Here is a 24534-nt window from a genome sequence, read left to right on the forward strand (position 1 = left end):
GTTACTCCATCATCTTGACATAGCCCTGTGCTCCTGGCTATTATCCAGAAACCTTAAAGAAATATTTTTTCCCCTAAAAATAACAGCTTTTGATATTTTAATTTTTTTTTTCCATGCAGAGATGTGATAATACAATCTGGTTGAGGCCAGATTGCGTGTTGCCTGAATAAATTAGGTTTGGTATAGCACTGCTTAGCCCCATTCTTCCTATACTGTGAGCTAATATTTTTTTCTTGTATATGTCAGAGGTTAACTTACTAAACGCTCTTGAAAGTACTCCTAACTTGGTGTTTTATGGCATGAAAGAAATTGGAATTTTACCTTTGATTGCAATTTTAATGGTGTTGAACATTTATAGCAGCTATTGAATATGTTGGCTGGCCAGTTAGAAGTGTTCTGAGGTGCCTGTTCTCTCTACAAAAGTTCACCTCCCACCACCGAACCGAGTAGGTTATGGAATCTTGCCAGCAAGAAATCTTAAGGGAAAAACACTGTGTTCAGAAAATGCTGCTGTATTCGGAATCCTAGGACTTGTTCTAAAAATAAACTTAATTGAAAAGATTTGTTTTCTTTTCTGATGTGGTTTACATCACTGTTTTATTAATATTTAAATAACAGAATGTCGTAACCCAGAGTACAGAAATACTTTTGTACAGAGCTCCCACCAGAATCTTGGAAACCTTACATGAAGCATTATGATGTTTATTTTGCCACTGGCAATTTTCTTGGTTTAATGTTGCAGTACAAAGGAAGATGAAACTCTGGGCTTTCTCCAGAATGAAAACCAGATGATTAATGGGTTAAAAATGAAAGTAATTAATTTTACTAAGTCAATGTGCATAGTCCTGAATAAGGCTTTATTTGCCAGGGTATACTTGTGTGAATCTTTGGAAATTACTTGGAAATTTTTTTTGGCTTGAACCACACCTTACGACCTGACAAGAAGATGAATTTACATCATGCAAATTTTGATAAATTACATTTTTTATTTGCAGTTATTTTACTATATTCCACAAAAAATTGCCTAGCTTCTTATCTATTTCCAAATAATTATTGTTTTTCAGCACTTTGAAGAGAAATAATTGGATTGATGCAAAGCTCAATGACTGGCTTGCAAATGAAAATCAATTTTTCCAAAGGAAAACATTGTTTTTAGTAACTTTAAAGTTGCAGCTTCAACTGAAAGCTCTGAGCAGGCTGTCCTCTCTTCCATTGGCTACCTATATTAATGCTTAGTGTATTGATTTATTTTTCCTTTTTCCCCTCCTATATTATCCTCCTACAACCTATGCTTATTATAAATGTAGTCATGACAAAAATGGGTGCTTGATAAATTCAGATGCAATGAATCTAAAGTCAGTTTGATGTTATCAGAAGCTTGCTTATGAGCAGGTTTATGACATAGGTTTTATCTTGGAAAGCTTGAGTGGGAGTACAGAGCAATTTGGGGACCAGCCAGGGATTTCTATTTGTCTTTTGAGTACTAAAGTAACAGTAAAGCGGTGAGTAGTGGTGCTTTATAGTCATTCTTCAAACAGTTGCTTTGTATGTGTGTATAGAAGTTTCAGTTTTGTTATTATTTGATAATTCAGTGTATAAACTTGAGGATTTTCTCTGAATCATTTTTAGCTATATGAGAATATAAGAGCAGACTAAAAATGATGGCAAAAGTGAAAGCTTTTCTTAAGGCCAAAAGAAATAATGTTAATTACTCTTCCTAAAGTAAATCATTACTTGAATGTGATAAAAATGAGCCATTTGGAGACCTCATATTTGTTTCAGCTCCAGGCATCCACCATTGACTGTTCTATTTGAAGCAATGTTGAATGAAGTTAAAGAGACAAAACTTGTAATGGGCTTTTCCCCCCTAAAATTTCAGCTGTGATTCTGCTAATTTTAATGGAAGTTATGCCACCTTATTTTATTCTAAAGACATTTTATCAGTGTTTTAAAATATTGAATTGTGTAACTTGGCAGTTTGACTTACCAGCAGATGGAGACAGAAAGTAAACCATACTGCAGTCACCTCCACTTAATAGAACAGTATATTTACATTTTCAGCTGTTTAGTGCTTCAGAACAGCTGCTATTTTTAGCAAAATGTAGTAAGATTTAGCTGTTTGCCAGAGATCTTATCTCTTCCTCTGTAAGATCACTTAGGTGGAATCAATGAGATTATGGCCTTTCTTTTTCTTTTCATGTTCCAGTCTTATGCTGTGCAGAAAATTCCCTGTCCTCTCCTGTTCATTTGCCTATTTTGAAGAGATCAATGTGTATGATATACAATGTTCTTGCTCTGATTTTTCCTCTCATCCCCTTCCCAAACCAGAATTTCCCTGCTTTTTACAGTAGTAGGATGTATGTGGTGTGCAGTTCCTTAATCTTGCCATGAAATTGTTCACGACTTTTGAAATTTCTGGGTAGTTCCTCAAACTTCCCTTGAAGTTGTCTACAGATGGTGATTTTTGTCCCAGTTGCCACTTAGGATTTTTTGTTGAGTGGTTTGAACCTACTGATTCCAGATGAAGACAGGTGCCACAAGGGGAAGATATTCTTTTGTTGTGGGAAAAAAACTCTGTCTTGTCTCCCAGTGTCACTTACAGAGGAGATGTGGTTTCGCTGTGTGCAGATACACACTTGCAGCATAGAGGATTTTTGTAAGAATTAAGTGTTATCACTTGTGCTCACCAGCTCACGCTCATGTGTCCATATGAAAACTTCTTTTTCCATAGTTCAGCAACACTGTAAACTATTTGCCATGTTTATCATGTGTGAATTTTGCTTTAAGTCTGGATGTAAATGTTTAAAAAGTCTCTATTTCCTTAGGAAGCTATTATTACATAAATTTTTAAATGGTCTTCTGATGAAGGATATAGTTGAGTTGAAGTAAAAACAATTAAATCTTCTTTCTGAAGATCCGTTGAAGTAATAATCTGTCATAAAGCATCTGATTACTGCGAGCATGAGGTGAAGGTTTAATTTGAAATTGTGACAGAAATGCACACATTGCATCCAAAGTTTTCTGTTTTTTAAAAGGTTATAATATACTCTAATTCAAAGCAAAGGTTTTAATATGCTCTAATTCACAATTGGAAAGGAGCAATTAACTGAATTCAAACACTTTTGTGTTTTTGAATGAAAAATATGAAGAAGTGTGAGAGCCTTCAAAATTTTCAGTGTGTTTTTGTACTCATTTTCCAAGTAATTTTTTCTTGCTGATTCTAAATTAGGGGTTGGTTATTTGTTTTTGATTTAAAATGACCTGATGGGTTGAAATTAGCCAAGTTACACAGAATTGCTATTGGTTTCCTGGTTGCATAAGCCTACCAGGAAGGTTGTAAGAGGTCATGCTGCTGGGGAGAGCGTGGCTGCAGTTTGGGTGTGCTCTGGCTGAACTAATCAGAAAAAAAATGTTTGTAAAGCAGGGAGTGGTTCTGTGTTAGTTTTTGCATGAGGAGAGGAACTACTTGCATCTATATTTCTGTTTTCTAAGGCAATGAGAGAAGGCTCAGTGAATCAGGTTATTTAGTGTCTTTTGCATTGCAATATGACTTTCATTTATAGGAACCTATTACATCTGTCTTTAGGTTCTTGTAGTCCCATAGGCACAGAGTTTTATGAAATTTGCAGAAACAGTTCTAGGTACATGGTGTTCCACATATTTTGTTACAAGTAATGTAGCAATTTGAGGAAGTGATAATTCTTCAAATGTAGTTAAATCCTATTCTTGTCTTTGCTGTAATACTTTCAGCAAACTTCATGCGAAGTCCTCTGCAAGAGGGAAGGTACTTGGAGCTGTCTTCTGCCTTTCCCTTGGAATCAGCACTCCTGTTGAAGAGTGGGAAGATTGGATAACCTATATATTCTTTCAGCTGTGAAAGGTGGATCTGTCTCTCTTGTGGATCAAACAGAAATGGAGGAAGCGATTTAGCAAAGCAGCTGTTAAACCCCTAATTTTACTGTGTAGATAGAGATGCAAATTTCTGATACAGTAAATAGAATATACTGATTTTTTTTATTCCACAGTTAGGCACATGACAGATCAGTGGAAAAACCCCCTGTTCTCTACATGTTTGAAGGCTTTTATTAACTACTGCAGGAGTCTACGTTATTGGGGTAACTCAGAAAAAGAGCAGAAAAATGGTACTGACCCCTGTTTCGTTAGATGCCCCAGAATATCGAAACTATGCACAAACAAGAACTAAAATTACACATTGGCTTTATCACACCTCTACTTCCTTCTGAAATTATGATGTTTCTGTTACAAACCTCACACACTTCTCATAATGTTTTCAGATATTTTTTGATTACAAAATTTATCTTCCATTAGGGTTTGTCAAACACGATTATCTTGTGATATGAGTAGTCCCTTTTTCAGAACAATTGATCACAAAATATTTTGAACCAATAAAAACCCATTTATTTTGGTAAACTGTGGGTCTTTTAACATTCTTTTTTAAATGCACAGTAGTGTTCTGTGTTAGAAAAACACAGAATGAGGTGTAAGAATAATACATCTGCTGGAGATCCTAACTATAAAGCAGTGTCTTCTAATAAGCAAAGAGTAGTGCTTTCTCTATGAGTTATTATAATTTGGTTTATATCCATTGCAGGATGCATTGAAAATAACCTGGCACACTGTAAAGAACAAGGAGATCAAAGGCTGTGTACAAAGGCTAAATAATGACTTCCTTGCCTTCTCTGATGGTGGAGGCATTGTCTTCTCCTCAACGTCTGCAATACAAGTCATGGGAAGCAGGGGTGCTGGAAGATGTTAAAGGCATTCCAGGATTACTAAATGAATCTGTAGGGAGGGTTTTTGATTTTGGAAAGTTGATCCCAGTAGCTGTTTTCTAAAGAAAAACTCCAACATTTCTGTACACTGAGATACACAATTGAAAATGCCTACGTTTTTTAGACTTGTTTCAAAATCGCTACTGCCCAACCAATGAATAGTATCAAACATGTAGAGAAGAGGGTTTTTTTCCACTGACGTGTCATGTGTCTAACTGTGGAATAAAAAACCCTGTATATTCTATTTACTGCCATCAGAAATTTGCATCTCTATCTACACAGTAAAATTAGGGGTTTGACAGCTGCTTTGCTAAATCGCTTCCTCCATTTCTGTTTGATCCACAAGAGAGACAGACCTGCCTTTCACAGCTGAAAGAATATGTTCCTAGGTTATCCATCAGTGCTCAGTTTGCTGGTCTAGGGTACTCTGTGCTCTGAGTCGGTTTATTTTTTAAAACAGCTATATTATTTCTGAGCAAAAGGATTGCTTTTACTGCTCTATTAAATAATGTAGTCTTTAATTCAGAAGTATTTTTTGTGGAAGAGTACAGTCTGCTCTAGCATTTTATGGGGCTTATTTCAGTGTTCTCACATTCAATGCATTTCATTTCTTAAAGATTCGTGGACAGTTGATATTGGAGTTGTTCTCCCGGAAATGGAATGTGAAGGTCTTTAAATTGCATACTGGCTCAAACTAATTGAAACCATTTCAGGCTATTTATAACTGAAACCATTCTGGCTATTTATAATTATCAAGTGAATGGAGTATAGAGTCTCATAATTCTTTACCATTGATTTGACTTTAATTTGTCAGATTTGACTGTTCAAAAAAATAATTTTGGACTTGATTCCTTCAAGGGAAGAATTAGAATTAGACAAGTGCTCTTAGGGAAATCTTCAGCCAGTGTCTGCACATCTGCATAGAGGTTTGGGATCTGTGAAACCCAAGAGAAATTTCTTGTTTGTGAGGAAGGAGTCAGTGTGATTAATGTTTTCATCAGGAACCTAAACAAACTATCAAAAACCACCAAAAGCTTTCTAGTACAGTTTGTTAAAATTATTTCCTAGTACAGTTTATAATTCTTTAGACAACTGATGTAGCTTACACTGGCAAAAATTCAGTTTGCCAGTAGATGTGTGAATTTCACAGCATCTGTGAAAGTCTGTTGTCATACAGACACGTGTCATTACAGCTCTTTCCAGTGCAGCTAAAGTTGAGTGGTTTTAAAAGTGCTATTTTAAAAACCTTGGGGGAAGCTGTCAGTAGATTTTTCTTCTGTCTCTTTTCTTTCTTCTGGGTTTTGAATGTTTCCTGCTGTAGCACCTACGAGTTCACAGCCCTCATGTGCTCCCAGCTGGCAGCTAATTTTCAGCTCTTGGGCAATCGGTAACAGAAAGTTTCACACTGGTATCTTTAGAAGAGTGAAGAGGTGATGTGGCCCCATAACCACTGCCTGTTCTCTACTGTTCTGAATTTTGTTAGCTTTATCTTTCCTTGGTTTTATAAAATTTAATTTCCTCACATACTACGTTTGTTTTAAATATTTTAAAATATGTAAATATATCTATTACTTATTTTATTATAGCCTTTCAGGTACTTTAAGAGGGCTTCACTCATGAGGATGTTCTTTAAGCAATACAGTAACCATTTCATAGTCTCCAGAGTGCTTAGCACAACCAGTTGTATCATGCCTCTGATTTTTGCTCTAGCAATGTGACATACAGCTTAAGAAGCCTTTGTGTGTTGACTATGTCCAGGCAGAATTTTGCATCTTTCCTACATCTCAAAATGTGACTGATTGTCTGTGCTGCTGCAGCCTTGGGAGGTATGAGGAAATTGCAACAGGAAGATTAGAAATTCAAGTTTCGCACATGCAGCAGTTAAATATATTAACAACGGAGTATTTTGCCCCTTCCGTTTGGTTCATTTGTGAATGAAGACATGAAAGAGAACTTTGTAATTGGAGCAAGGCTAGCAAACACCTGCATTTAAGGCAATGCCAGAAAAGGCTCTGTGGCTCCCTACTGCCCTTAAGAGTCAAGTTGAGCTCTTCCTTGGTCTGGCTGGGCATGTCCTTGGTTACCCAGCAACCAAATGGAATTGCCTTCTTCCAGCCCTAAGACCTGCATGGCTTCTGCTGTGCAGGGGTGGCTTTGCTGCATTTATGACATCCCAGGGAGGCAACTCTTACCACTCTCAGAGGTTTGAAGCGTGAAGATTGACAGATGTGGATATAGTGTAGAAGGGAAGCCCTTAGCATTTGTGTAGTCTCTTGATCTGAGTTGTCTATAACAGTTTGAGGCAGAGTAAGACACTATCCTACGTTGAGCAGATCCCACTGGAACTTTCAGTGATCAGATTCAGGCTAAGATAGTTATTTTTTCTGAACTTAAGTGCATTCTTTTTTCTTTTTTTGCAAGAGACTTCTCATGAAGTTGGGAGAATGAACAGGATCTGTGGCATCATTTATTGGGATATTTTGGGATTTGAAGTGGTCATTTTGCATGAAGAACAAGATACTTTATATTTTTTTCCCTGAGCCAGAACAGATGATGATTCCTGAACAATATTGTGTATTGATTTACAGATGTAGTGATACCTCTGTTTCAGCTTATGTATTTTGTGATCGAGGTCTTTTTTGTAGAAGTAGATTCCTAAGAAAATGCATTTAAACTATTTCATATCAGTCATCAAGAATGCCTAACCTGACTCATTTATCTAGCATTAAGCAAGGATATCCAATGTGACATGGGAAGTGAGATCACAGAAGTTCATTAAAAAGTAATGAAATGTCTCCTTGGTTGATTTACAAGAGTGGGCTGTAACATGAAAAATTCCACTTACAAAAGCAGCTTTCATGATTTGAGTGGATTATTGCATAAAATACAAGCAGAGTAACTGGTTGTGGGAAGTGAGTCAATTCAGTAGTTTGAGAATGGGATTTGGATTTTGATCGACTGTTCTGTTGGTGCTGACTCACTGTGACCTTACGCAAGTCAGTGAAGTTTTCTACATATCAGCAACTCAGCCTAAAAATATGCTATTCCTCTCACCTTTGCTTGCAGGCTTTCACTGTTGCAAATAAAAAGGCAAAAGTACCTAAAACATTAAAAGAAGTTTTTGAATCTTGTTCTTGAAACATTCTCTAGTTTCTCTAAGTTGCATTTTCCTATTTTATTACTGTTTTGCAATGTCTTTCTCTGCTGCACTGGGGAGAGTTTTATAATGGAAGGGATTGTCTCTTTGCCTTATTTTGCAATTAAAGCAACTGTTTTGTAAAATAATTAGCGAACACACAAACTAAAAACATGAATAGTTTTTCTAATCCCCTTTGATAATATTTAACAGTGGCATTTTAGTTACTATGTTATTTGTGCCAGAACAAACTGCTCAGCCTCATCTGGCTTAAGGGGAGGCTATTAAATTAGTTCTTAAGTGATAATATTATATTATTTAATAATAATTAATATTTTATTATTTAAAAAGGTAGAGTCATTCAGATAAAGTGAGATAACATTGTATTGATTAACCAGGCACTTGAAATTCTTAATTAAAAACCTCTCCTTTTTCAGAGAGAATTAATGTGGCAAATAAGTTTCATGCTGTTGAATTTTGTTGGTAACTGCTGCTGCTACCCTCATTTGTCTGCTCCATTGTTTTTTGTCATGAGATACCTGCCGCATTCTGAGCTTTTTTATTTCTTCCAGTGTTGATTTAATGAATCATCCTGACAGCAAAAAAGTTTGTTAGCTGGGGATTAAGGCAAACAGGAAGGTGATGCTTTTGCTTGGGGGTAAGAGTGACTGCACATTGGGTTGCTGCTCGGCTGTTACGCTTTTGTGTCAAACACTCCCATCATGTGCACCAACTTTCAAGCCTGAGCAAGCCCTTAACAATGCTTCTTTTGGTTTTAGTGCTGTTCCCAGATTGTAGGAAGGCAGGAGTTTGACTTGGTAACGTATTACTTGCGAAAGCACTGAGGGGAAAAATGGTTGGAGAGGAACAAGTCAGTGGGTTAGAGTTCAGCTTGGCTTGGCAACTTCAAGACTCCTTTCTTTTCTTGGCTGTAGTCTCTTGGCAAGCTCTGACTGTATAACAGTGCTTTCAAATACATTTGGGACCCCTATATGTGTAAAAATAATTCATATTTGCAATGTATTCTATTATATATCAAAAGAGAATATATGAGAGTAAAACAATAGAAAGTCTGTGAATCAATGTAGCTGAATAACAACAAAAGATATGGCACAATCAGTTCATTAGAATGCTTAGCTGAGCTGTATCTTCTATGTACTTAGAGCTATTTATACAGCAAGGAACTACTTTCACCTTTTTTTCTCCTCTTTTATGTTGTGTACAGTACAAATCTAATAAATATTTATATACTTATCCTAAAAAAGGCAAGTGACTTTCACAAGACCAACTTTTTTGAGTTATGATACTGGCTGATGTAACTAAGGGAAAAAAAGATTGACCATAATTTACACTAAAAAAAAAAAAGGCATTATCTTGTTCTTTAATAACAGTAAAGCCTGAGCATCCTCTTTCATGTAGGGAAAATTCAAAAATATATGTAAGAGAAGAAGCTATTAATCATTTATAACTTAGCAAGTTGCCTGAGCAAAAATCTTTACACTTCTGTAATTTAGCAATTGAAAATGTCAAATGCCGAAGCTCTTCTATGTATATTCTCACTAAACATTAATTTGAGGCTGTTCTGATTTTCTGTAACAAAATTTGTGTAGAATGAAAGGATAACTTGCCACGCTTCCTTGAGTCTCAAAAATTTCAGATTTGGATATTGCAGTTGTCCATGCGTATGTATGTTTTATAATTAAAGTATTTGTGCTATAAAGACTCAAAAACCTATTGCAGAAATGCACTTATTTCATGCAGCCTGAGTGCTTACACTGCTGTGTGCTGCTGGGCTGCATTTTGAGCATTGCATCACACTACTACCCCCGCGTGGTCATTTGCTAGAGAACAATTTTTATGAAAAGAAATGCAAATTCTTGTCAATTACTTTAACCTAAAAGGTGGGGATAATTTTTAGAGGAATCCTGTGTTTGTGTTTTATCCTAATATTTGTTTAAGACATTAGATGGAGAGTATTGAGAAACTGCAAAACTCATCATGTGTTATCCTTTTCACATAACAGTGTGACAAAATATTGCTTAGGAAATTGCTAGAAGAACTACCTTTTAAAACAGTTTTTATGGCTTCATTAGAGAAACAACACCTGGAAATTTCAGGCATAGATTCTAAAGCAATTTTAATAAGTTGTAAAACAAAAACCAGAATGTATACAAATAACATATACATGAGATTTGCATTGGTATCAGCTATTCTGTATTATACCATTTCTATAGTGGTCGGCACAATATTTATTCTCAAAGCAGTTTTTATGTGCAGAAACAGTATATGCATTGGAAGTGTCCATGACATTTTGCTATGTGAGAGAGTGGAGTAAAAAACAAGAGTACTCAAGAAAGAAACTTCAAAAATGTTCAAAAATGTTTCCTAGTAATTTCTTATTGCCATTATAGAAGGTACTTTCTAGGATTAATTATAGTATTTGCCAACCACTGAGACCTGGACTGAACCTGATGAATTTTTCATGTAGAAATTAGCATTGTGTACTATGCCAGGGCAGTTTGTGGAGAGGGATTTTTCTTCTGTCAGTTTCAAAAACCTGTCTCAATCTTCATTAAATACAAAAAGGTGGTTAGTAGTCGTAATTTCTTATTCCAATCCTGATTTTTATATAAGAAAACATTTTTATAAGAAATAATTTTTAAGAGGTATGAAAAAAAATCTGTATTAATATTATCCAACAATTGTTCTTAAATAAATAGTGCTTTTTGCTTTTTCTTTTTTGCCCCCCTGATTTACTGTTCATGTATCTATTTATACCCTAATTGGTCTCAGTTCATACGTTCTTATTTTTCCTACTAGTGGAATGTTAGTGGAATTTTAAAATTGGTTGTATTTTTACTTTTTTTGTGGGACTTCTTCAGACAACTGTCTGAAAAACCAGCTTATAACCAGCTTCCAGCTATCCTTAGAACTAGAATATTCTACTTTGATATAAATTATATCTCCTCACTTCCAGTAAGCAGTCTCTTGTTTAATACTGGTGAGGCTTGCTTATCCAGAAAGATGTTCCTACTCTTGATAGTCTACATTTTCTCTGTGGTTCAATATTGGTCCTGTTTGCTTATTGAAAATGTTTCTAGGTAGGTGAGTTAAACAGCTCAACTGGATTGTATGGTATCAGGGACACCATGTGTCCAATAACAAATTCATGCAGAGACTCCAAATTGTAGTTTTTCTCAGTCATTGATTATTCATAATGAACACTATTGTCCATATGAATAGCTGTTGATTGTTCATAGCATATCTGAATGGCTGCTGTAAATTGGAGGATGTAGTCTCACACTGCAAGAGGCCCTTGTTGATCTGTGTGTGACTTTTCCCATCATTATCAATGATGTTTGACTTAATAATCTTTTTATCCCTTGCCCTGTTTGTGCCAGTTCTGCCTAAAGAATCCTCTTTCTCATTTCACTCATATCACACCACCTTTCTCTCTCCTCTTAACTGTCTATGTCTACTTTTGGCATACAAATGGTAATATAACTTTCGTTGGGCCCTAGTTTAAAAGTGACAAATTCCTTCCTCAGGGTGTTTTACTAAATCTTTTTCATATCTGGATTATTTAAAGCTGCTCTTTGGGATGGTTTTGGGCCCTGGACCAGATTCAGCCCATTTCTTGGGCTAAATATAAATGGCATCAAAAGGATACTCCAAGTCACAGCAAGATTATCTTGCCTTCATCTTTGGTGTTTAAGGGAGCAGAAAGTAAAACTACTATATTCTTAAAAAAAACCCTACTAACATGCAAAGAAAACAGTTTCCTGCCTTCAGTCACTGTGCTTTATGTATCAGAATATTAAGTTTTAGTTATGTTTTGATTAACTATCACTCCATTAAAGTTGAGTCTTTAATAGAGGATTATAAGTAATAACTATTTAAAAAATGGTCTGTATTGGAACTGTAAAAATTGCAACAATAACCAGCCTAACTAGAAAGTTACAAAGTGTATAGATGGCTTAATTGGTTGAGAAGCATCTCTGGGGAGATGAATAAAAAAGGGGGGAAAGGAAAAAAAATTGAGTATTAATCACATTTATTCCCAGACTTCTTGCTGGTATAAGACCATATCAGAAATGTGATTATAAGAATTGAGTAATAAGTTCAGGTGATTACTCGGGTGACTCAGAAATTGATTCTTGATATGGGTGCTTTGACTTTGTTGTCATGTCTCTTTCATCCAGGTCTCTGTGATCAGCACCTCTGTCTACTGCCTGAAACCAATTAATAAACTCACAGTACCTCTGTCAAAGAGCATTTTCAACTAGTCTTTTTTTCCCCAAATATTCCACTTCAAGGGGTTTTCTAACAAGAAAAGTGTCATAAAAAGTAGCTCAAATTACTTTTCTTGGAATTGAGATAGTGTAAGAGCACAATTACCTAGCCTTGTCTTTGGAACCTGGCTAATTTACAGGAGAGTGAGGATCATCCTGCAGTTTTAAAATTATCATACAGCTTCAATCTGATTAATATATTTTGATTGTTTTTTAGCTGGTCTTCTGTGGCTTTCTCTTCATGTGGAGAAAATTCTAATGTCTCTCAGCCTCCAGTGCAAAGATAATGGGATACTCTGGCTCAGAAGTTTTAGTGAGTTTAGTGCTCAGGAGACCTGGCCTGCCTTTCTGCTCCGAAGTACTGGTCCCAAGGCGTGCATGTTGTGCATCAATCATTGCAGCATCTAAGGGTATTGTCTCAGCTCAGACTTAACTATTGGCTGCTTGACCTGAAACACTTCACAGTGGCTGCACCCTCCCTTCCATGACTGACACAGCTTAGGAGAAAGCAAAATTTTCTAGGGTGTATCTTGCAAAGCCCTGTAGCTCTTGTTGAAGGGAAAGTATAGCAACTCCAGATTAAGTACTTAAGTACTTAATGCTTAGAAATGGGATGAATCTCAGAACTTTTTTGTACCTGTATTAAACACAAGTAAGCAATTATGAGGATAAAAGTATTTTAAGCAGAATAGAGTAGATACCAAAGAAACATGATCAGGAAATCTTAGAGGAAATCTAATTAACCATATATCTTTTTAAAAAATATTTTCCATGCTTTTCACATTTATGTGAAAGGCCAGTAAAATAAATAGGACACTTGATCCGCATTCCAGAGGAGAGTAGAGCTTCTCACTCATAAATGCTGTTGAAGATGGTGTGAGAAACTTCATTGAGAAGTTTCAGAGCATAATCATGTTTACCTCTAGGGCTGTATGTTAAGCCTAATCTTAGTACATAACAGGTTAGAAGACTTCCATAACATACATCCCCTGTGGAAAACAATTTTCCATCTTTGCTCTGTTTAAAAGTACTTGTAGATGTAAATTTGGTTTGGGCATTGATGGATTGATTTTGAATTACTTTGGTCAAAAAGCAGAACAACCTTATTAATAATATAAAAGCTGTTTGTTCATATTATTTTCTCCTGCTGTAAAGTTAGTGTGATTTTAACAAAAGAAAGTTGGAGTGTACCAAGTAAAGAACTGTAACCATTGTCCTATCGAGTGCTTTGTCATTAAAAAGTACTGTGAGTTAGTAACAACTCTTGAGTTAATTTGTTGATGTTTTACATCTGCATCATTGTCCTACCAAAGCACTTGATGAGTTTAAAGGGCAACAAGAAAAGTTTACACAAGGGAATCCATTTTAGTGGTAAAGAATTGCTGTAACTGAGGGCTTTATGATCATCTTAGGAAAAGGTCTTCTGGGAATAGTTCAAGGATAGCTGACAAAGACAGATGAAGGCTTCATCCAAATAGAAAGAAAAGAAGGGAGGTGTGTTTTTGTAATGACAGATCATGTGAAAACTCAGATTTTAGAGCCTCCATTATTCTGAGCTCCCCCCATTAATCCCCATAGGGATTCTATGATTGGAAACTGAACCTGTGAAGATTATTTTTACAGAAGCAGTGAAAGCAGGCTTATGAGATGCTGCATCCAGCGATGTCACTTCTGTGCTCTCCAATTCCTGTTGCATGGAATCATGGAATGGTGGGGTATGTTTGAAGGGACATTAAAGATCTTCTGGTTGCAAGCCCCATGCCATGGGCAGAGACACCTTTCGCTAGAGCAGGTTGCTCAAAACCCCATCCAACCTGGCCTTGATCGCTGCCAGGGATGGGGAATCTACAGCTTTTTTGGGCAACCCGTTCCAGTGTCTCAGCACCCTCACTGTAAAGACTTTGTTCTTTGTATCTAATCTAAACCTACCCTGTTTCAGTTTCATTCCCCCTTGTTTGCCGTGTCCTGATACTACATGCCCTTGTGAAGAGTCCCTCTTTCATAAGCTCCCTTTAAATACTGAAACTCAGCAGCACAGATAATAAGCTGTTTCCTAAAAATATAATGGTTCAGTGGGTACACCTGTAATATTTATATGTAGCTGCATAAACAAGTGAATGTACCAGCACAATGTCTCTGGTTTCAGAAGGCTGATGGTGGCCTGGAAGTAAACTTCAGATCAGTTTGGCTCTTACTCAGTACTACATCACAAACTTAATTTTCTCCAGAATATACCAAGCTATAAAATACTCACCTACTAAATTTAATAACTCTGAGGGAATTAAAATACAGTAACTTGGACTGGAATTTCTGGTGCCAGTTTGGCCTCCAGACATTGTCTAGAACTTGTAGATTTTCCTAGAAGAAAATCTGCATTGGGAAAAAATTGTGCAAGGTGTAGGTTCCTCAGGAATATTTGTAAGGAATTATAGGAAAAGAAATCTTAGGAAAAAGGTGCAGTTTTGCTCCAAGGGCTTTCACATTTAGAACTGACAGAAATTAAAGACAGAGAGAATGAGTTTGTCATAGTCCCAGTCTTAAGAGCAGTGTACTGTGTGTGTGAACAGGACACTTATGAACAAACCTACATTAAAAGGAAGCGTACAAAAACTGGAAACAATGACAAGTGATCCAGAAGGAATTTAGAGAATCAGTCATGCGTGGATTGGATTAGGAATGCCAAAGCCCGTCTGCACTAGAGTCTAGCAAGGGATGTGGAGGCCAACAAGCAGGTCTTCTACAGGTACATCAGTAGAAGGAGGAAGAGTGGGGCAAACTCATGGCTGTTGCTAAATGAGGTATGGGACCAGGTAATAAAGACGTGAAAGAAGCCAAGTTACTCAATGCCTGCTCTACCTTGGTCTTTACTGTTCGCACCAGCCCTCTGAAATCCCAGGTGCCCGTGACCAGTTGGAAAGTGGTGGAAGGGGAAGGAACGTCAACTTTGGGAACACTTAAACTGCATGAACACAAGTCCAGTGGTCCTTCTGGGCTACACATCTCAGTGCTGAGGGAGCTGCTTGATGGCATTGCAAGGTCATTCTCCATTACCTTTCCAAGGTCATAGCCACTAGAGGAGGTTCCTGAGCACTGGAAAAAAGCAAATGTCTCTCATATTTAAGAAAAGGAAGAAGGAGGATCTGGGGAAGTACAGACCAGCTGCCTCATCTCTATTCCTTGGAAGGTGGTGGAGCAAACATGTGGTGATTAGTGGCACAAAATCCAGTTAGAGGTCAGTCACTACTGGTCTACCCCTGGGGTTGTTACTGGGGTCAGTGCTGTGCAACATCTCAATTAAGGCCTGGATGGTAATACAGGGTGTATCTGCAGAGTGTACGGACAATACAAAATGAGGAGAAATGTCTGATGTGCCAGATTCCTGTGCTCTCATTCAGAGAGGGACAGGCTGCAGGAATGGGCCAACAGAGACAGACCTCCATGAAGTTCAACAAAAGCAATGTCTTACATTTGAGGAGGAAGAATCCTATCCCGCTGTAGCAGTGGACAGGCTGGGCGCTGACTGATTGGAAAGCAGAGTGGCAGAGGAAGGTCATGGGACAATGAAGACCAGCAGGATGCTGGGCTGTGTTTGGGAGAATTGCCAGCAGGTCAAGGGAGATGATCTTCTGCTTGTCCCTGGTGAGGACACACCCAGGGTGCTGTGCCCAGTTCTGGGCTGCTCAGTACAAGTCAGACATGGCCATGCTGGAGAGAGCCCAGTGGCAGGCCACAAGGGTGATTAAGAGGCTGGAGCATCTCTGGTATGACAAGAGGCTGAGAGATCTGTGACTGCTTATCCTGAAGAAGAGAAGGCTGAAAGGGATCATATGAATAAATACAAATATCTGAGGAGGGTAAGGAAAACAGCCTTAGTGGTACCCAGTGACAGGACAAGAGGCAACGGGCACAGATTGAAATACAGAAACCACAACATTTAAACACAAGAAAAAAACTATTTTTTACTTTTTTTTTTTACCCTCTTTCTTTTGAGGGACACTTAATTGAACACTAAGACAGGTTGAACACTTGCCTGGAAAGTCATGGAATCTCTGGCCTTGGAGATACTCAGATAAATGTATGGAGATACAGAGATATCCTTGGGTGAACTGCTCCAGGTGACTGCTTTGTGAGGTAGGCTGGACTATGGATCTCCAAAGATCCTCTCCAACTTCAGCTGTTCTGTGATTCTGCAACAGCCATGCTCCCTAATTGTAAATATATTGAACCTGAACCTACAGTACCAGAATTAGTTAGAGAGCAAGTATTTAGAAAGTTCTGTGCTATGTCACGTCTCAAAATGCAGTTTTTTGTCCTGCAGCTTTGTGTACAAGTCTGTGTTTTTCAACATTCTTTCCTATAACTCTCATCTGTAAGAGTAGGAATTGTTAATGACTTCATAGTTTTACTTTTATTACTTCTGAAGTCCCACTCTTTAAAAAAGCCATTTATGAAGATTTTTGATTAAAATGAAATGCCACCTCTGCAGTTGAGAGAGAGTCTAGATTATTCTGGTAAAGGAAGAAAATCTCTTCAGCTGAATGCTTTGACTCTTTGAGTTTTATTTTTTATATTTTTTATTCGTGAAATATGTGCCATATATATTCTTCTGTCTCAAAACCAGTTAAACTTAGTTGGTTTAAATCTCTCTGCTCAGAGCATGTGCAATTTAAAAGGAACAACTACTGGAACTCCAAATGGTAGCTGTGAAATACTGCTCAAAGTTAGCTGAGTTGTGTTACAACACCAAGACTCTTAAATCCTTGGCACCGAGTTGCAGTCCTATGAAGTGTTTTATCCTTTTTCAGTGAATTGCAGCTGTTTCATGCCCTGATTAATGAGAACAGAGAGTCAGAGCAACATGCTGTACATGAGTTGAAATTAGGAGTTTAAATACTTGAACTGCAGATGGAGTTTCTTCTCCATTCTCAATCTGGTATCAACTTTATATCTAAAATAGGGTATTTTTTTATTTTTTCAATTCCAAGTGTAATGTTTTGTCCTAATATGGTGATATCTTATTCATATTTGTTACGTGCTACAACCTCTATTTTTATATCAGTCTGCTAATTGCATTTCACATTGCTACTAAGATATTTTTATTATGGCAATTTCTCTATAATTTCATATTTACTTCATGTCTTACTGCATTACCATGTGTTCCAATTAGAGGAATTTGAAAGCTTTTTAAAATTATTATTTATTTTAACAGCAGTAGTGCAAAAATCTGTTTCCTTAGCATAGGCTGGAAGGGATCATGAGGAAAACAAGGTTGAGGAAGAAAGACACTGCCCAGCTGTATAATTGCATTTATTTGTATTGGAGTTTTACTTAGGCTAGAGTCCACCCACATAAATGACCCCAAAATATGGAGTATAAGAATAACTGTGAAGAAACGTAGTGTTTATTGTTACACAGAAATGGTGGTGCTTAATCTCAAGTTAGTGTTTTGGTGGGTTGTGTGGCTGGCTTTCATTCTGAGATTTCAGAAAGCTGTTTTCTCACAGCTAGCTGGTCTGGTTTTTTCCTTTATAGGACAGGGATAACTGTCATCAACAGTGACAGACCGAGCATGTGCAACTTGCTGCATTTTGTGATTTCTGTCACTGATGTAACCTGGAGGATGTGTTAGCAGCAACAGCCTGGGGCATCTCAGCTGAGGCAGGTGTGCTTTAGGCACCCCGTGACACAGCTCCATTTGCTCCACTGAGCTACCAGTTCTTGGTGGTACTTGTTTTGTTAAGATTTTCTTGATATTAAAACTATGTTAGTTCATCAAAATACTGATTTTCAAATTTATTCTGATGCTTTTTGGCTGTTTAAATTCATAGATTGATTGTTTGGTTTTAATTTTTGAATGTTAGGCTCCCTTCACTGTGAGCAGGAATCTTCAATAAAAATGTAACCTTGCAGTAAGCTGCTGCTGAAGTTTTTATTCTTGGTAGATAAAATCTATTTTTATTTTGACATAACTAATGAAAAATCTGTCAGCCTAAGTGACAGTAATGGAAGCTGCTATACAGAGATTGTCAAGAAAATCACAGGCTTGGAGTTCCCGAGTCATAATTTTAATATAAATCAAGTGTTTGATTGTCACATTTTTAATAATAAAAATAATTTTCAATCCACTGAACACATGGAGTGAGTGAGTTACTATGAGCTGTAAGATTTTACCTTGTAGAGTAATGAAGGCACTGTCTGCCTAAAGCCTTACCTGTGCAGATGGTAAAAATGTTCCAATGCTGAAAAGAAGGGGTTGGTTTTATCCTGGTACTCAACCTGACAAAGTCACAGGAATAGGAAGTATTACAGGAGAGAGTTATTATCAAAGAGTATCATCATATCATCGCTCTCTCTTTTTTTTTTTTTTTCATTAATTGCCTGATCTGTCAAGAATCCAAATACTCATTGTTATGGTAAATGAAGGCCTAGGCCCTCTTGCAAATATAAACATCAGACTTGAAAGCAAAAGAGATGCTGTCTCCATAGCAGTAGAAACCTGTGACATTTTTTGCTTGTTTGCACAATGATCCACTTTCAGCAGTGGAATAGAAAAGGCTGTTCAGGAGCAGCGGGTGAGTCTGGTGGCTGTGCATTCCCATGGTACTTCCTCATGGCAAATTAAAGGGACCACTTACATCTACACTGTCCTTGAATTTGTCTATTCTCTTCTTTTTTGTACTTCTGATGCTGTCTGCCTATACAACCTCTTGTGACAGCAAGCTTCATAAAATCACTACCTGCTATGTAAAGATGTGCTACTTTTTATCTTTGCTAAGCTGATCTCAATGTAGTTTTGTCACATTCCTCCTTGTTATAATGTTGTGGGCTTTGGTGGACTATAGCTCTGCAGTCACCTTACTTTTCCTTAATGCTTTTTCAAACATTCTTCACATCACCCCCTTGGTCTTCTGCTCTTCAATCTCTCTTGTTGTGAGGCAGCTGCTGTTCTTTGAATCATTTGTGTTGTCCTTCTCTGTACCTTCTCTTAACCCCATTTCATGAGTTAGAGAGGGCAGAACTGTCTGACACAACAGTGTTATAGAGCAGCAGTATTCTCTCTTGGGTTTGTTGCTTTTCTTAGTGATAGGCAAAATTGCATGGCATTTCTGGCTGTTGAGCTTAGAAAACTGTGAACTGTGACTCATAGATCTCTTCTTTACTCAAAGTTGATGTGAGAATGTTAATGAAGTTTAGCTTTTTCCTTGAAACAGCTTTCAGTTCACACTATGCCCCTTTTCCCAATTTAGTTCTAATAAAATTTCTTCCATATTCTTTGGTGGGAAGCTTTGCCAAAGGCTTTCTAAAAATCCAGGTCTGCAGGGTCCTAATTGATCTACTTGCTTTCCTCTACACCTCCTGAACACATTAGGTAGGTAGCAGGGCAGTATTTTCCTTCACAATCGCTCTGTTGACTTTTCTCATTGGATACATGTGGGCTCAGCAGTATCCTTTTGTATGGACTCTACTGTCTGCCAGGAGTCAATGTTAGTATCAGTGGCCCTTTTGGGACCTTTGAGGCTCCCAGGTCAATGCCACCTGGCCCACATGACTTAGTGATTTGTTTGGTCTAGTACTTCCCTACATGCCCCCCCACGTCGATGCAGCTGTTCTGAGGTTTGGAGAACACGCTGTGTGAGATACCACCTCATCATCTTCATTGGTAAAGACAGATGCCGAGGATTGGATGAGCTTCTTTCCTGTGGCCTTCTTATCCTTGAGTACCCTTTTCACACTTCTGCTGGAAAATGGTCCTGCCAACCTGCTAGCTGTGTTCCATTTTTCAAAGTTTTATGAACATTTTAGTCTCAGCATGAGCATCTGTTGCAAGGTTATCTTCTAAAATTCTTTTTCACACTCCTAATTTCCTGTTTGCATCGTACTGCCCTGTTTTATGGCCTTTCCTATTCTCATTTTCATCCTCCTCACTTTCAGAAATTTCCTCATGTTCTCTTAGTCACTCTCCTGACACATTTTGAGCAGCATGTCCACTTATTTACATGAAAAGAAGTAGAGGGTAGACTTTAATAATTTAGTGGTTTAGTTTGTAGTTGCCAATAATGGGTCCACAATTAGTTCATTATTTTCTGAATTCAGAATATTTTCTCCTTTCTTTCTGTCTTTCTGGCAGCAGCAAAAGTGAAAAATTTACCTTTGCAGAAATGTGGGGGTTTACAACATGAGTGAATGAGAAGTACTGCAATGTGGTTGGTTTTCTTTTAAATAAAAACCATTGGTTTGACTTTTCAGGTGTTATATACTGGACATTTAAAAATCTGCTGATACAAAAGAGGATGTTTCTCATTTTTAGTGACCTGAATACTCACAAATCCAATTTGTTTTTTGTCATTTTTTTGAGATTTTAGAGATGCAGAGTTGTGTTTGACATTCTTGGATAATTGGACGCATGTACTCCTTAATTTTATGAAAAACGGCTGTGATTTTTATAGTTAGATTTCTTCTGGAAGATATACCACAGTGGAACACTGTGATGTTGTAATTGTAATATTGTCAATCATTTTCTTTACTAATGGCTAAAATAGTAAAGATTGTTAGGGATTCTATTCTGTTCTGTTCTAATTATAGCCATACTTCTGGAGGGACATTGCATTACTAGATGACACGAGATGCAGGATGGAGAAGTTCAGAGGTTTTGCCAAGCTGATGAGAGGTAGTTCTGTAAAAGGGAGAAGTAGTGTGGGATCTGTACTTCTTGTTTCTCCTAAATTACAGTAGGAAAGAAGTTAATGTAATTGGAGTGATTATTGCTTATGCTTCAGATTTAATGTCCAGCTGGGATTAATTATAAAAAGGCTTCTCAGAACAGTGAGATCTTGGAGCACTGTCTTAATTGCCATGGGGAGAAGAAAAAGAACTACTTTCTTAAGGTGTAGTTACAGCTTGATCATTGCTTTTGAAAAACTTAACGTGACCTGTGCATAGGAAATAATGAGGACCCAAATTCAACAACCTGGGAGGTCCCTTGCAATCTGAATTTGCTGGAAATGCTCTTACTTGATACAGACTCAGGAAAGCATTATTAGCAGATTACTTAATGACTCATTGGCAGCTGGAATTTTAAACATTTTAAAGTCTAAATAAAGTTAATTAAGGGTATTGGGCTAAAGCTTTGTGCTCAGTTTTGATGCCTGCAGCCATGGATTTTTCTATTTAAGATGGTCAGACCTCAGCCCAATATAGTTATTTGTGGTAAAATGTAAATTTCATGTTTGCACTTCATTAAATACTTCTACATCTTGGGTAAATGTTTACCAGATTTTTTAAAATTTTTGATGCAAAAATAAATTATGTAGACCCTGCAAGGTTATTTACTGCCAGCTTTACGAAGCTAATTTCAAATGGCTGACTTGCAAAATAGATTTAATTTTGAAGGTTTGTTGTTAGGGATATTGGTGTTTAGGGATAGGAGACAATGGGTTTGTAGGGATAAAAATGATAAGATAGAGTTAACTAATACTTTAGTGAGTAATACATCAAGGTTTAGGGAGTGTTATGTTTTTTTTTTCAACACAGTTGAAAAGTCCCAAAAGTATTAAGCAGAATGTATGTTCTGCATCTCCTAGTAAACCTAGTGCACTTTAGGGAGTGTGGATTTCCTTCCATTTTGGAAATTTTCCCAGTAAGTCAGTGTTTGTCATTAATGTGGAGTACTACCTGGAACTTCTCTAATCTTAACATCTTCTGACCCTTGAGAAGCACACAAGTCGTCTGTTCCCGTCCTTGTGATGAGCTTCCAAAATCTCAGAGTGTGATATGAAGCATAGGTGCTGCATGGCTACAACAGACAGCTTTGAAGAAGTGCTTGTATTTGCTAACTGATTAAATCTATTTATATAATGGAAAACTAGCTTATCTTGGGGTCTGATCAGAAAATGGCAAAATGTCTTAAAATGGTGTGTGGTGAGCAGACCCTGTCCACTGGGAATTGCTATCCCTTAGCTAGAGCAGGAAGGCTGAGACTGAATCCACTGGTCCAGGCTGTTGGCATGTGAAGCAAACTGTGACAAATCTAAACTTTCAGCTGCAATATTTGATTGGAGAGGGTTGCTTTTTTGAGAGCATTAATTCAATTGCTTTGTGATCGTTGGACCGCATGTTTGGTTTGTGACGTTAGGACTGTCTAAATGAAGGCTGGGATCTCTGTACATAACAGCAGTGTTTCTCATTTCGAGGAAATGGTAGGAACAGTAAAGTGCTTTCTGCTTTTTCTGTGTTTTTATTACTTGCATTAAAGTTCAAGAGAATTTCACATCTGATAATAGAAGATGTTTATAAACTTTAGGTAAGGTCTTGGTTAATTTTCCAGAAGCTCTAGAATAACTTCAAATGATGTTTGTCCCACATTATCTAGAAATTGTATTATAAGATTCTTATCATGGTATTATGTTACAACTGGGAAATAATCTAGAAATAGTAATTTTGCAATATAATATCCAGACAAACTTGCTTTTTTTCCTACCTCTTGTGTGCTTCATCACTGAAGAAAATATAAGACTCATGCAATTATTATTGGGTGTTCATGTAGTTTTGTCTGATTAAGTGGAGAATTCCTCTAATTGGATGAATCCCATACACACTGGTGCAAACAGCATACACCTTTAAAATATACTAATTTGCCTCTTACTCATTTCAAAAAATGGGATTTATATAGACAGGATTCAGTATGCAATGGAAAGGTTTGGATCAGTGAGTAATTTTTTGCCTAAAAAGATTTGCATGGTAAAAATATCCCTATCTGTTACTGTTCTCACACTTTCCAGATAATAATTATCTCTTATGGTTAGCTGATTTCATGCTGAAGGCTTCAGTTCAGCAACACACTCAAAGTCTTGCGTGACTTGCATCAAACTGGATTATTCCCTCTATTTTAAAGTAATTCTTATGCTTGAATCAGACACATTTAAGTACCCTGTTGAATTAGTATCTGTGTGGAAATTTTCTCCTCAACATAATCAATTTTGGAACTGGAAATTACCTTCTGTTGATGGTTTTAGTATTTTTTTCCCATGTTGTGCCACCATCAGTTGTTGTTCAGTTTAATATTTGTGGCTTTGCAGCTATCCAGACAATTGAATTATTTGCAGTTTACATGCAAAATTAGCATTTTGCCGACATTGTCATTCTTTAAAAAATAGCAATACAAAATCTGGTGGTCCAAAGAATTTGTCTCTATTTAATGTGAATAAATAAAGTTTAAATTTACAGTTATATTGAGGTGTAACATAAATTTTAAAAAGTGTAACTTTAATCTATATGTGCAGCTCTTTCTACATGTTTCTGTATTTTAATATTTTTCAGACAAGTATAAAAGAAGGATTACTACTGAAGCAAACCAGCTCTTTTCAGAGGTGGAAAAAGCGTTATTTCAAACTTCGAGGTCGCACCCTTTACTATGCTAAGGATTCAAAGGTAATTGTGTGCTATTAGTGTCTAATGCCTTTTACTTGTGACTTCAGTTTTGTTTAGGTTTATGAGTTTATTTCACTTAATAAGTCTAATAAGAATAAAAATTTAATGATTTGTTCACAGTTGTTTCATGTAAAAATGCTGTATATGGGATGTAATGGGTTAAATTAACTTTAAGAAAGATTGGTAATTTCTCTTGGTTTTTTTTTCATATGAAGTTTATCACAGTTATTTTAACCTTTTTGTCTATTCAGACAAATAATAGTCATTATAAGGAGTTGTGGAGTTTTTTGTGGCTCTTAGACAGTAAAAAAAAGTAATAACTGGATAATGCTTAAAATTTATCACTAAGGCTGCATTCTATTAAAACTCTTCTGCTTTGAGGCCCATAGAAATAGTTATGTGAAATCAAGATAGGCTTATTTTCTGCTAAAACTTATATATAAGGAAAAAAGCTCTTTCTCATCTATTGAATATTTTTGGTGGGAGAATTGGGGGTGGGCAGAGGGGAATACTTATCTTCTCTTTGAAAGGCATTTCCTTCCTCTCTCCCAAGGCTGGGGCCAAGAGCATTTTGGCTGACTCAGATTGTGCTGTTTCATAGCTGTGGGTGTTACTCTCCTTTACCCTGTGGGTTGCAGCATCTCATGGGAGCTGTAGGTGAGGTGCTTCAGGTCTCCATTATCTTCTGTAGCCTTGTTTTCTCAACAAAACTCTTAGTAAAGGCACAGAGATCTCACCTGGTGGGACTGTGGGACTCAGCTGCACGGTGCCCTGTTGTGTGGCTGTAATGAATCAAGGAAAGCACCATTGCTTCAGGGAGCCCAGCCCTGCAGGGCCTCTGCTGTCACACCTCTCACAATCGGTGAGACCACGAGCAGTTTATATC

At 37.0% G+C, this 24534-nt stretch overlaps 1 protein-coding gene across 2 annotated transcripts in view; it reads left to right on the forward strand.

Annotated features, from left to right (window-relative positions):
- DGKH (diacylglycerol kinase eta) overlaps nt 1-24534 on the forward strand; it is a 148835-nt gene that overhangs the window by 57203 nt on the left and 67098 nt on the right. For both annotated transcript variants that reach the window (XM_084226501.1, XM_084226502.1), the window contains exon 3: nt 23538-23648. In XM_084226501.1, coding sequence (XP_084082627.1) covers nt 23538-23648 — 111 coding nt within the window. The remainder of the gene's footprint in view (nt 1-23537; nt 23649-24534) is intronic.

The sequence above is a fragment of the Fringilla coelebs genome (assembly GCF_963513975.1).
Source record: "Fringilla coelebs genome assembly, chromosome: 2".
NCBI lineage: Eukaryota > Metazoa > Chordata > Aves > Passeriformes > Fringillidae > Fringilla > Fringilla coelebs.